This window comes from Conger conger, chromosome 8 (genome assembly GCF_963514075.1).
Source record: "Conger conger chromosome 8, fConCon1.1, whole genome shotgun sequence".
In the NCBI taxonomy this organism is placed as follows: Eukaryota; Metazoa; Chordata; class Actinopteri; order Anguilliformes; family Congridae; genus Conger; species Conger conger.
The window spans coordinates 48,728,355-48,741,944 of record NC_083767.1 but is presented as its reverse complement, the minus strand read 5'-3'; the positions used below and the strand labels follow the sequence as shown (position 1 = coordinate 48,741,944).

Here is a 13,590-nt window from a genome sequence, read left to right as displayed (position 1 = left end):
CGGTGACGCGTTTGGTTTCCTGTCGACTTCTCGAACCGGACTAAGCACAGGTGGAGTGCCGTCTTAACATTTTTATATAAACTTGACGGCCCAGTGAGACTCATACAGTGTAAGTACCAATTTAGCAAAATGTTTGTGATACTGAATTCATTGAATAATCCCAAACTGTAAAATAAACGTTGCCAGCAAGGTTATTTAAAATCAGGAAGTCATAAGTCAGCTAAAACCTATACGTTTACTTCTTTTTCATTTTATTTGACGTATTATTAACTGAAAGCATATTAAATAACGCGAAATGCGTTTTATTTTTTTCTGGGAGGTGGGTGTTATTATGGTAATGCACATTTTACAATAATGCACATTTTAAATGCAAAAAAACTTTTGGTTTATTTGATTGAGGAAGTGCTTCGCTTGCTAATGTAGTCTAAAAGCTGAGTTCGAAGCAAGCATTTAACGTTTCTTTTATGGAAGTTAAGCACATGTTACAAGCAATTAAGTTCAATTTGCATTCTATTTATAAGCACAGTGGACTAACATCATTGGTACCGTTATTGTGATAGAGGAGTAACTGTAGCGTCATTGAGTTATTTGTCAGTTTCGCATCAATTCTGATGCCTTAAAACAACGCAAACCATCAAGGAGAACGTATTTATACATTCATGCAAACCTTAAAATACCAATTCCGTATTCCGTTGTTTCAGGAAGTTATATTTATATTTAACCTTAACATAAATTAAACTATTCACGTGACGTCCATCGGGCATAATGTCCTCCACACCCGTTCTTATGGACTACTGTCTTCACTATGTTGTAGGTACGCTGTTAAAGCTCCCGGACTACAGAGGTAGTTGTGTGATATTTTGTGGAGGAAACCGTATACAATAAATAAGCAGGGTGTTCGTGGTCATTGGTTAAATTGATTAAAACAAAAGTAGAAATAGGACGCCATATCTCAAAATATTCCGGCTGTACGCAGGTACACTTATGAAGTCTTTCTGTTGTCATCTGCAGTTAGGCCTACCCAAGACAAGTGCAAATTTGATGGGCTACTGCTAAAACATAATGTCCATGTTGTAATGAATGTTTACAGTATAGCCTATAGCAACAGCACATCTGGTTGTACATACTGTATGCATGTAATGCATGCATGTAATGTTCTCAATCTCAGTGTTCGTTTAAGGGGGAAGTTTAGGGCCTCAGTAACGATTAAAAAATGAAGTGCATGAACAATGAAGAACAAATGCCAATATTTGCAACTGATTGTTGGACATGCATGTTGAGTATGTGAGAGGTGCATGTGGAATTTATATTTGCGACTGTTAAGCCTTTCTCCCCCTATGTCTCTCTGTAGATGTGGAAGTCAGTGGTGGGTCACAATGTCAACGTGAAAGTGGCCTCAGGAGGGGATGACTGGGAGACAGATCCTGATTTTGAGGTGAGACGGACTGTCAGAAGGGAAGGGGAGAGATGCCTACTTCAGCTACCTCCTCCTAACTCATCTTTTTGTTGTTGTTGTTGTTGTTGTTGTTGTTGTATGTATCTAGGCATGATAGTGCCTGCGTTTTCAGAGGGTCTACCTATCTACCTACCCATCTACCCATTCTACCATAATATCAGTGTTCACAGACTTGCTTCAGTTTCAGCCATTGTTTTGAATGTGTGTTAAAAGCCTTGAGCTCTGTCAATTTTTTTATTTCAGATTGTAATGCGTTCCAGAGTTGTACACCTCTTACTGAGAAGGATGACTAACCAAATGTTGTTCTGCGTTTTGCTGCTCTTGCTTACATATGAGACAGTGCTGAGTGTGTGCCATGCAGTAAGCTGTAGGTGTGTGTGTTTGTGTGTGTGTGTGTTTGTGTGTTTGTGTTGACTGACCTGTCTCTGTTTCAGAATGATGTGTCAGAGCAGGAGCAACGGTGGGGCTCCAAGACCATCGAAGGTTCTGGTCGACAGGAGCACTTAAGGTAACACTGCTCATTGAAGAAAAAAGGTGCATCTGTGTGTATCCGTGCATGTGCACATGAGAGGATTATGATTCTGAGACGTGTGAAATAAGTACAGGGAGCTGGGGCAAATTAAAGACCACCTTGTGACCACTAAAGACCACCAGGTAATTTGCAGTAAGGGTGGAGAGTTAAACAGCCGGTTATTATAATTGCAGTAGAAAAAATAAAAATAAAAAAATGGATGAAATTGTGGTGTCATTAAAAGGAATAGAGTGTATGAAACTCGTGGCGTCATGGAAACCACTATATAAATGTGGTGACGCTGGAAACAGGAAGAGGAAGTTGAGAAGGTATGCAGCCTGCTGAGGAGCCAAATAAGGGCTTAAAGCAGTAGCAAGCTGAGTCAGTTCTAGCAGCTCCTTCCCTTTGTGCTGTGGACGCCTCATCCAGACTAGAGCCTGTCAAGTGTTTCATTGCATTCATTCTCTATGTAAATGCCCAAGCCCTTTTTTATTGTGCACAAAGCGAAATTCTCTACTTGTGGTACACTAGTGCTCAAAATATGTTGTATGTTTTTTCTCCTTGAGATACAGTAGGCCCTTGGATGGGGCAGTGTATTTGTGGGTGTATGCCCTGCTCTCTTCTTGCATAGTGCACAAGAAGAGGTGTGTGTATTATATGTTCTGTCCTTTTGTTATAGTACAGCTCAAACAGATATGTGCATATGTCTGCATACAGCATGTGTATTTCTGTAATTGCAGAAGGGGTCACAGGTTGTAGTGTGTGTGTGTGTGTCTTTGTGCCTGTCATCACAGTAGGAGTCAGGTTGTGATGAGTGGGAGTGTTTGCATTTGTCTGTAGGTGTGTGTGATGGTGTGCATGTGTGTGTGTGTGTGTGTGTGTGTGTGTGTGCCTGTCATCATAGTAAGGTTGGGTTGTGGTTAGTGGGAGTGTGTGCATTTGTCTGTAGGTATATGTGTGTATGTGTGTGTGTGTGTGCGTGTGTGTGTGTGTGTGTGTGTGTATGGGTGTGTGTGTGTGCCTGTCATCATATTAAGGGTTGGGTTGTGGTTAGTGGGAGTGTGTGCATTTGTCTGTAGGTATATGTGCGTATGTGTGTGTGTGTGTGTGTGTGTGTGTGTGTGTGTGTGTATGGGTGTGTGTGTGTGCCTGTCATCATAGTAAGGGTTGGGTTGTGGGTAGTGGGAGTGTGTGCATTTGTCTGTAGGTGTATGTATGTGTGTGTGTGTGTGTGTGTGTGTGTGTGTGTGTGTGGGTGTGCATGGCGTGCTCAGTGTGTCTCCTCTCTGGGCAGTGTGGCGGAGCTCAGACAGAAGGTGTCTCAGGAGCATGAGACAGTGAAGAAGAAGGAGATGGAAAAGGCCCCGCAGGCCTCGTATGGATATGGAGGAAAGTTTGGGGTGGAAAAGGACCGCATGGACAAGGTCAGGCTCCAAAACCAAATGAAATATGTCAACTCAAGCAATTTAAAGTGACTGTAAAGGAGCTGTAAATAGTTGAAATAATCATACATTTCTGCAAAGAGATGTAGCCACTACACATTCACCAAAAATCTATTCAAAGTAATGCAAATAACTATAATGACAGACATTTTAAATTATACATAAAATCAGTATTGAAAACAATGTCTTGATTGTATGGCCATGGTCTGGACTGCCTCACCACCCCCGTTCTCAACCTCTCCCAAAATGTTGGACCCATAAGTGAATTGTATTGGAAAAGGAGGGAGACTGGAAGGTTGGTAGATGGATTAAGAGCTGAAAAATAGCAAGATGCAAACTCCATACAGCCCCTGGCCAGAATTTTGAACCCAGGATGTTTTTGTTGTGACATTTATTGGCTATTAGGTCAGGTCCCTCTTGATGTCATAAATGATCTGGACCCAATAGCTCAGAGTCTGGTAATAAACTCCACCCATTTAATCCCCACATAGAAATAGATGGAAATGTTTAGATTGATATACTGTAAGTCAATATTGTAATGCATCTGATTTGATCAAGTTTTACTGGTGCTTAATACGTACCATAATAACCACATACAATGTAGTCTGAATCCATTCACGGATTTACCTTTACAGTCACTTTTCTTTATCTTTACAGTCATTATATTTACTCATAACAGAACAGCTTTTATAACAACTCTGTACTGTATGTGAGTATAGGCTTGTGTTCATATTGGTGTATGCACATGTGCGTTTTGTGGCAGAGGTGGAAAATCCAGGTTCAGAAAATGTCCCCCTCTCGTCCTCTTTGCTCGTTAGCACAATTCTTCCGCCAGGAGGTAGAACTAATTAGAGAATTCTGCTGACTGAGTTCATGGGTGGAAGAAACCCGTGCCATGAAGTTGACATTCTGACCCCTGGACACCTCTGGTTTTTGTGTTTATGCATCCACCCTTATACTGTATGTATGTGTGTGTGTTTGTGTTTGTGTGTGTTTGTGCTTGTGTGTGTCATTTCCCAGGGTGCTCTGGGACACAGCTATGTGGCACAGGTGGAGCAGCATTCCTCACAGACAGATGCATCTCGTGGCTTTGGGGGAAAGTTTGGGGTGCAGAAGGAGCGAGTGGACAAGGTGTGAACATACTGGTGACCTCAAAAATTTTACTGTTGACCATATATTGGTCAATTGCTGACATAGAATACAAATACAGTGCAGGCCGTAAGTATTTGGGGCAGTGGTACAATTTCTGTCTGGCTCTGTAATTCAGGAGATTGGATTTGAAATGGGTGATACATGTAGGAATGAAATCCCTTTTTATACATAGTTCCCCACATTTTAGGGGACCAAAAGTCATTGGACAGTCGGCTTCTCTGCTGTTCTGGATTTGTCAGGTGTATTCGATCACTTGCTTAGTACAAGTATCAGGGATGTGGCTTCTGCCTGATAGACCGGGTTGTGCACTCAAAATTCAGGCAGTATTCGGCTGATAGAATACAACACCGGGTCTATTTTACCATAGGCGACTGTTCTAATGATTTTAATTTACTGTAGCATTCAATTCCCTGTGGTGTTTGCATTTTAAACCCCCTGAAATGGCCAGATTGCTTGCTCAAACTACTGAATCTTGTCGATTGCCAGTTTAGAATAGTTTAGAACCGCAATAAGCCTAGTGATGAATGTGCATTTATTTGAAACCATTTAATCTTCAGAAAAAAAAAAAACGGTTATCGGTTACCAATTTTTTGTAACTGTTTACAAATAGGTTTTGGTTAACCGTTTAACCGTTCACACCCCTAGCAAGTACAAGAAAGCTTTAAGTATCTTGTCTTGATTTTCGAGATTGTAGTAATGAAAGTCAAGGAAACCATTATGAGGCTGAGAAATAAGAGCAGTCAGAGACATAGGCTTCCTGAAACGTTTGGAACATCTTTAATAAGAAAGACAGCACTGTTGAGCTCAGTAATTGCAAAGGGGCTGTTAGGCCAAGGAAGAACTCAACAGTTAATGACCTACAAATTTTTGCCACAATGAAGAAAAAAGCCCAAACACCTGTCCGATAGATCAGAAACACTCTTCAGGAGGCAGCCGTGGATGTGTCATTGACTACTCTCAGCAGAAGACTTTACAAACAGATATGCAGAGGCTACACTGCAAGGTGCAAAGCACAAGTTAGCTGCAAAAACAGGATGGCTTGGTTCCAGTTTGCTGAGTAGTACTTGAAAGAGCCTGCAGAGTTCTGGAAAAGATGTTGACAGGTGAGACCAAGTGTGCCATCACTCTTGACTTGTATCAGAGTGATGGCAACAGCAAAGCATGGAGGCTAAAAGGAACTGCCCAAGAACCAAGGGGGTCCCTCATCTGTGAAGCAGGGTGGTGGGGGCATAGTTTGGGGATGCATAGCTGCCACAGACACTGGCTCACTTGCCACTGTTCCTGTTACTTTGTGCACATTCTTTACTTTTCCCCTTTCGATAAGATTGACATTTGACCCAAAATAAAATTGCTAATATTTAGATATATTTTGTTATTTTGCTTGTGATGAATTGCATTTCCCAAATCTCTGTACATTTTTCTAGCTTGTTCAAATCTTTAGTTGAACAAGATACAAAAAACAAGTAAACAAGTGTATGTACAAGCTGTATTCAGTGTAGTAAGCTCTTAACTGTTTGCCTCTCTCTGAGTATGTATAAATGGGAAGTATCACAATAACGTACTGTAATATATCTGGGTGATAGCTTTTCTGATGAAGTCAGTCTAATATTCTAATCTTGCAGTCAGCCATGGGCTTCGAGTACAAGGGAGAGGTAGAACAGCACACTTCACAAAAAGGTACAGTACCATACAAGTTCAATTCCAAACAACTAATCTCTCAAAACAATCACATACAGTATTTAACTGTGTCCCTCCCCTCTTACCGGTTTCCCTTTCTTCTGCTACCCCAGACTACTCAAAGGGCTTTGGAGGGAAGTATGGGGTTGAGAAGGAGAAGGTTGACAAGGCAGCCTTGGGCTATGACTACAAGGGAGAGACTGACAAGCACCAGTCACAGAAAGGTGAGAGCACTTTCTACTGGCAGAATCAACACCTGCAGATTATGAATTATCTCCCTGACTGTATTTTCCAATTTGACCTCCCACCCTTTCTGCCCCAGACTACTCAAAGGGCTTTGGAGGGAAGTATGGAGTTGAGAGGGAGAAAGTCGACAAGGCAGCCCTGGGCTATGACTACAAGGGAGAGACAGAGAAGCACCAGTCACAGAAAGGTGAGAGCACCTTCTACTGGTGGAATCGACAACTGCAGATTGTAAATGATCTCCCTGACTGTATTTTCCAATTTGACCTCCCACCCTTTCTGCCCCAGACTACTCAAAGGGCTTTGGAGGGAAGTATGGGGTTGAGAAAGAGAAGGTTGACAAGGCAGCCCTGGGCTATGACTACAAGGGAGAGACAGAGAAGCACCAGTCACAGAAGGGTGAGCGCACACTCTAGCATCTAGTCTGCCATGAAGTGTATTTGTCTCAGAAAAGGTGAGGACCTTGAAGTTCCCTTTTCAGGATAAACAAAAACTCCCTGGAAAGGCAAGTTACGGAGTTGAGATTAAAAATAATGGGAAATTTCTTGTTACATGTACGTCCGATCTCTTTTCTCAGACTATGCTAAGGGCTTTGGTGGGCGGTACGGTGTGGAAACAGACCGCGTCGATAAGGTGGGTACTTAAATGTCATGTACAATAGCTCTAGCTTGTGACCTCTTAAAGACACTGTTTCTGGTCTACCTCTGCTTCTGCTTCTGTGACTCTTCCATGGTCATCATTTACATGAGTAGATTAATTACTCTGACGTTTGTTTTTGTCCAGGCCGCAGCTTCTTTCACAGACATGGAGACCCCCTCTTCATCCTATGAGAAAACCCAGCCACTGGAGGCCTGTGAGTGTGCTGTGTCTGCTGCCCTGAGATTCTGACCAATGTGGACTCAATGCCTTCTTTCTGCAGCCACTGGAAAGAGTTGTGTGTCTAGGCTACTAATAGCTTAGACTCACAGCATCCTTAATAATGTATGTGTGTGCGTGTTTGGGTTTGTGTGTGTGTGTGTGTGTGTGTTTGGGTTTGGGTGTGTGTGTGTGTATTTCTGGGTTTGGGTGTGTGTGTGCGTGTGCGTGTTTGGGTTTGGGTGTGTGTGTGTGTGTGTGTGTGTGTATGTCTGGGTTTGGGTGTGTTTGTGTTTGTGTGTTTGGGTGTGTGTGTGTGTGCGTGTGGGTGTTTGGGTTTGGGTGTGTGTGTGTGTGTGTGTGTGTGATGTCTCTACATGTTCAGTGAGTGCAGGGGCCGGGAACCTGAGAGCACGCTTTGAGAACATGGCGCAGTCCTCCAATGATGAGAACAGGAAGCGGGCAGAGGAGGAGAGGGCCAGGAGGCAGGCCAGAGAGAAGAGGGAGCAGGAGGAGGCCCGGCACAGGCAGCAGGTATGAGTCGCAGTGGAGTGTAAACTAAACTAAAGTGGAGTGTAAACTAAACTAAAGTGGAGTGTAAACTACACTAAACTCAATCATGTAGACAGACTCTACACATAACACACAGACCTCTGCACTTGCTCTCCCCCCAATGAGAAATATTCATACTACTCCACCAACACCTGTTTTGTACAGATCCCCACATTCTTGGAGTCAAATATTTAATGGTGAAGAGATCGTTCATGGGAGTCTCGTGAAGACAGGAGATTTCATATTCACTTTGGGAGCAGGGCAGACAGCTGCGTGACTAACATACGAATGGACAGAATAGGAAATGACAGCTCCCGTTTCCTTTTCTCAGGAGCAGAGCAGCAGAGAGGAGGATGAAGAGCAAAAGCCTCCTCCTGTTTCAGAGACCAGAAGGACCCCACAGGTGCCCAGGCCACTGCCTAAACCCTACAGAGAGGAGCCTGAGCCTGAGCCTGAGCCTGAGCCTGAACCTGAGCCTGAAGCTGAACCTGAACCTGAGCCTGAACCTGAGCCTGAACCTGAGCAAGAGCCACCAGTGGAGGTATATGAAGGGCTCCTCTGGACATATGAAAAAATATCTCATGGCTTCCCTTTCTCTGATTCTTTAGTCCACTTTAGCTGTAGATCTAATTGCACTAATAGTGAAGATGGGACAGAAACACAGGCTTCTGAAAGTCTCATTCTGATGCAGCTTGAACAATGGTAACTAGAAGACATCAGACACTTAGAGAACAGGAATGAGCCAGTGTTGCTGTACCATCTCCAGCCCTTGATGAGATGACTAATTTCCTTGATCAGTCAACATAAAAATACTATGGTCTGCAATCATTGCTTATTTATTACTAGTAATTACAACATTACTAGTTTGTGGTCATCATCCTCTGTCTTCTGATCTTCTATCTTTGTCAATGCAGTGTTCCCATTCCATTTGGCTTTATGGTTCTAATATGGCACTAATAGTAACATAGTTTCTCAAATGAAGCTGGCCTTGGGAATTCCAATTCCAGGATAATGAGTCTGTCTTCTCCTCTGACGTATGATGGGCTAATGTGAGCTCCTCTTGTTTTGGTTTACTGTGGGCATGTGAGGTCCCCATAAGTATGTGGCCCAAAACATGAAACAAATGCCCCTGCCCACCAGGAGGAACCAGAATATGAGGAGCCTCCTCCCCTGCCAGCGCGTACTGAAGACCTGCTGGAGGTGGACCTGTACCAGAACCTAGATGACGTGCAACCTGAGGAACCAGAGACAAATATGTACAGCGAGGAGTCCCTTCCGCCAGGTGAGACTGGGATGGTGCAGGGAGGAAGGGTGGGCTGTGTGGTCTATGTGGGGTGGAGGGGTTTTAACTAATGGGTATTACCCTGATTACATTGCCTTTGAGCATGTTTTGAATGTACTTCAGTTAATGCATGCTAGTTGGTGTGAACTTCTTTTTTTGTCTCCCTGGTAGTGGCTGACAGTGACCATGACTATGAGGATCTGAGCAGTGGTTTGTGTGCCACAGCTATTTATGACTACCAAGCAGGTAAGATTATTATTATTATTATTATTATTATTATTATTATTATAGTCACCATACTGCAGTCTTGCTGCTTTCATGGGGTCAGGTGGGCTGAAGGCATCCATACCTTTGGAGCCACCATTTTGAGTAGGTTCTGCTAAATTCTTCCTCTTTTTCGTCTCTTGCCATGCAGAGGGGGACGATGAGCTCTCCTTCATGCCGGACGACATTGTTACGAACATTGAGATGGTGGATGAGGGCTGGTGGCGTGGTCACTGCCATGGTCGCTACGGCCTGTTCCCTGCCTCCTACGTGCAGCTGCAGTGAGCGTTTTGGGCCTCCCCTCCCATTACCCCTCTTCAGTTTCTCATCTCTCCCCCAGCTCCCTCTTCCTCAACTTGCCTGTTTCTATGTGCGATCGGCTTTTTAAAAAAATCCATCCTCCTCTTCTCACTCCATCTCTCAGCTTCTCTGTGTTAGGGGTCCATGCGGCTGCACCAAGGAGGGTTTTGTGTGCTGTGATGCAGTGTTGTCGTTTTCCTGTGCAGGATTGGACTCATTGCTAGACCTTTTTTGATATAGAAATGGGGCTCATTCCAATAGCTTATTTTATCCATACTCATCTCCCTGGTCCTTGGTATTTTTGGGGGGAATGTGTGACATAAATGTTCGACCTGTGGATCCATCTCCCCACATCTACTACATCTGTAAATTATGTGGCTTCAAACTCACACTTGACTGAGCAAGGACATTCCATTTACCTAATTGCCTACATGCTGCCTCAATTCCTCCATCCTTGTATCTCATTCTTTCCTTGCAACTTTGGTTGGGTGGAGCTAGGAAGCGAGGAAAAGAAGCGAGGAAGAGATGCAAGGAGTGAAAATACATGCTTGCAACGAGCCCCTGGTTTAATCGTTTGCTCATGTTGTTCAAAATTGACCAGTCAGTTCACTTGCAAGCTTTTTCACCAGAGAGTTTTAACTGTTCTAGGCATGGCAACGAAACTATCTATCAGTGATCATAAATATTGATTATTACATTTCCCTGTAAAAAGAAACATATTCTGGATTGAAATGTCCTTAAGGGGAGTTGTAACGTAGGCTACTGACATTTTTCAGCATTCCATCAATAATAACAGTAGGACCCCGATGACACAGAAAATGAACAGTCTTTTACTTTTATTTTTATTGAGTTCTAAAATATTGGTACCTGTGCAATTGCCGTATTGGCCATGAATTTTATCTGCATGCTCTGCACTGTTGACCTAGGTCATCCTTTATCTCATATTTTTCAACTTGATTAGCTATTATTAGTCTGCACTTCTCTTGTGTTCTCATGGACTTTTTCACTTGTTGTTGGAATTGATGCAATCACACACATACTACACCATATAGGCTACTCCATATAGTCCAAAAATGTATAATTGGGATTCAGTGCCTGTTTTTCTTTGTAAAATTAAAATTTTGCACCATTGATAGTAAAGTCAGTAAATCTTGAACTTTAGTGCTGGTGACCTGGATTTGACTCCCGAGTTCATCAGTGACTTGGCTTGAGTAGTAATGGTGGTGACCTGAGACTTGACTTGGATTCAAGGTTGTTAAGTCACTTGACTACAGTACTGCAGCCACGTGAGCTGGCCTCAGGGAAATATTGCTAAAGAAAGACATTACAGATTCAGTAGGGAGAGGCTGCCACACGCTCTTGTCTTTGCTGTTCCTGTTTGAAAGAGGAACTGTGTTCACTGCTTTACTGCATTGCTTTGTTCTCACCTGCACTTCACTGAACATTGATTTTTTTTTTATGTTTAAGTACTGTTGCTGTCATGCTGCAAGACTTTGACTGCAAAACTTTTATAATTCAAGTTTGGATAAGTATTTCACTTGATCATTGAAGCTAAATATGTTCCGCAACTGCTTTAACAGAATATGCATTTAAAGGTAAACAATCAGACTGGTAACTTGCATAAGTGGGGCTACAATGGATGAAATCACCTAATCAGTGTAATAGCCAGCTCTAGCTCTTGCTGGACTAGTTGTTTGTACTTTTTAATTTTGTTGACAAACCTGCCCATACACAAATTCTGTCATTGTATTTTTTGCACATATTTTTATTTTCCATTGTTATTGTTATTATTGCTATTGTTTTTTCCTTTTTATTTCAAATAATCAGCTGCACAAGTTTCATTTTAAGTAACAGTATCATTTTAAATAACAAATCATAAATTAAACACAATTTCTGTAGTGCATGACTAAAGATCCATGGTCTGATCCATCTGTCTCCTCTGAAATTTCTTTGCTCGATATTAAACTGCATTATATTGTGCCTATTGTGTCACCTCAACCTACCAAGTCCAATGTATGTCCCTTGCTAGGCTTATCCCCTGTAATAGGTATGGTGGAGTGAGAGAGATTTAAGCTGGCTCAACTGATGGATGACAAAATGCCCACTGATATAACCAGATCCGATTGGCCAGGACGTAAGGTGCAGAGGGATGTGACATCATTGCCACTCATTGGTTTGAGCTGTAGTGGAAAGTGAGGCGTCCATCGAAGGTCAGGCTGTCACTCCTGAGGGGCTCCTGTAGTGCAGTGAACAGTATAATGATTACATGCATACCAGGTTTATGGGATTTTCTGCCTCCAGAGACCACATGAATCCAGATAATCGTGAATATGCAATGACTCCGCACCTATGCCTACAGTACTACCTCTGCAACCAAAGTGAAAACTTTTTATGCAGTGTTTCTCACAGAGAACACACTGACATAGTGGGGGTACAGTTTAAACAGCAGCTAATATTATCACCTTCAGCGCCTCATCGTCGTACTCGTCCCCATCGTTGTCATCGTCTGATTCATGCCAGCCGTGTCTGTAGCGGATCAGGGGAATCAGTCTATGGCGCAGCTCCTTATTCCTGAGTGGCAGGGAAAACATTCTTCTGGAAAACTGCTCTACGTTGACGGTGCCAGCTGAATTGACAGTAATAATCTAAAACTAACGCGGTGCTACTGTAAATGCAGGGAGTCTGAATGAGCCACATGCAGGATGACCATTCACCTACGTAGTTTGTATGTATTGAAGCTCACCTCTGACGTCGTTTAATCCAAATTCCCTTAGAAAAGAGATTAAATCTGAGATCATATTGCAGGCATACTTTGTATATTGAAACAGTATTGTTATATAGACACTATATGACAGGGAGTGTTAATGCATTCCTTAACTATTACCAGTGCCAGCAGAAGCCCCATGATGACCAGGACGGGGATTAAGATGAACTGTGCTCCAGTGCCAGGAATGATGGGATTCGAGTCAGCAGTTGTCATGTTACTCATGACGGGAACAATAGTTCTATCGACAGAACAGGGGTATGGATTCAGTGCAATTGTTTAAAGCAAAAATCCTTAATTTAATTATTTTTGTTTCTTTTCCTTTTCCTCATTCATAGCAAACAAAGTAAAAAGATTAAAGATTAAAAGATTTTATATACTGTTAATTGCTTGCTTTGAGTTAATTAGCTGAATAATCACTTAGCTGTCATTGATTTCCTACCATCTCAAGGCAGTTCCCTGTTTTGGACCCTCCTGGGGAAAACAACTGATATAGGCCATTACCCTTTTACCTGCCTTTTAGAGAATATAATATTTATTTACAATAGTCTCTACAAAACAAAAGCATATTTATAGAGCATACTGAACATTGACTATTGTACTACAGATCTATAGCTAACTTGTGTGTAGACAACCAAGTCAAACTGTAAACAAGGTAAGCCAAATTCAACCTTTTGATGTTTCAAAAGTTAAAATAATACATTCTTACCTTTATGAATGAATCATATTGCAGGACCGAGATATAAATGTTTGGTTTCCGCACAGCTTTCACTCAACACTGGCGGTGCAGATCTAAATCTGAAAACCACCACCTAAGTTACAACCTGCATAATGGCATTCTTCAGATGGGTGTAGAACAGGAGTGCACAACTGGTAAGCTGGTTTTCGTTCCAACCAGTTACCTTAATTTATTTTTCTGTGACAGAGCAAAAGAATAAGCAACCTGCCTTCATTTTACATGTGTGTCTGAAGCACAACTTTCTCAGTAGGGTCAGGGAATTCTTGGCTGTGGGATTTCTGGTTTGTAACCAGAATCTGTCCAACATGCTGTGACAATACACGTTTAAAGATTTTTTTAACTCCCCTTTGATA

The 13,590-nt window shown here is 42.4% G+C and overlaps 1 protein-coding gene across 1 annotated transcript; it reads left to right on the top strand.

Moving 5' to 3' along the window:
- Positions 1-11,661, top strand: hcls1 (hematopoietic cell-specific Lyn substrate 1). The gene is made up of 16 exons (XM_061251253.1): positions 1-109; positions 1,352-1,435; positions 1,891-1,964; positions 3,262-3,391; positions 4,430-4,540; positions 6,184-6,238; positions 6,352-6,462; positions 6,561-6,671; positions 6,770-6,880; positions 7,059-7,114; positions 7,265-7,334; positions 7,722-7,870; positions 8,220-8,429; positions 9,029-9,170; positions 9,342-9,416; positions 9,586-11,661. The coding sequence occupies exons 2-16, from the start codon at positions 1,352-1,354 to the stop codon at positions 9,717-9,719; spliced, it is 1,623 nt and encodes a 540-aa protein (XP_061107237.1). The 5' UTR covers positions 1-109; the 3' UTR covers positions 9,720-11,661.
- The last annotated feature ends 1,929 nt before the right edge of the window (positions 11,662-13,590 follow it).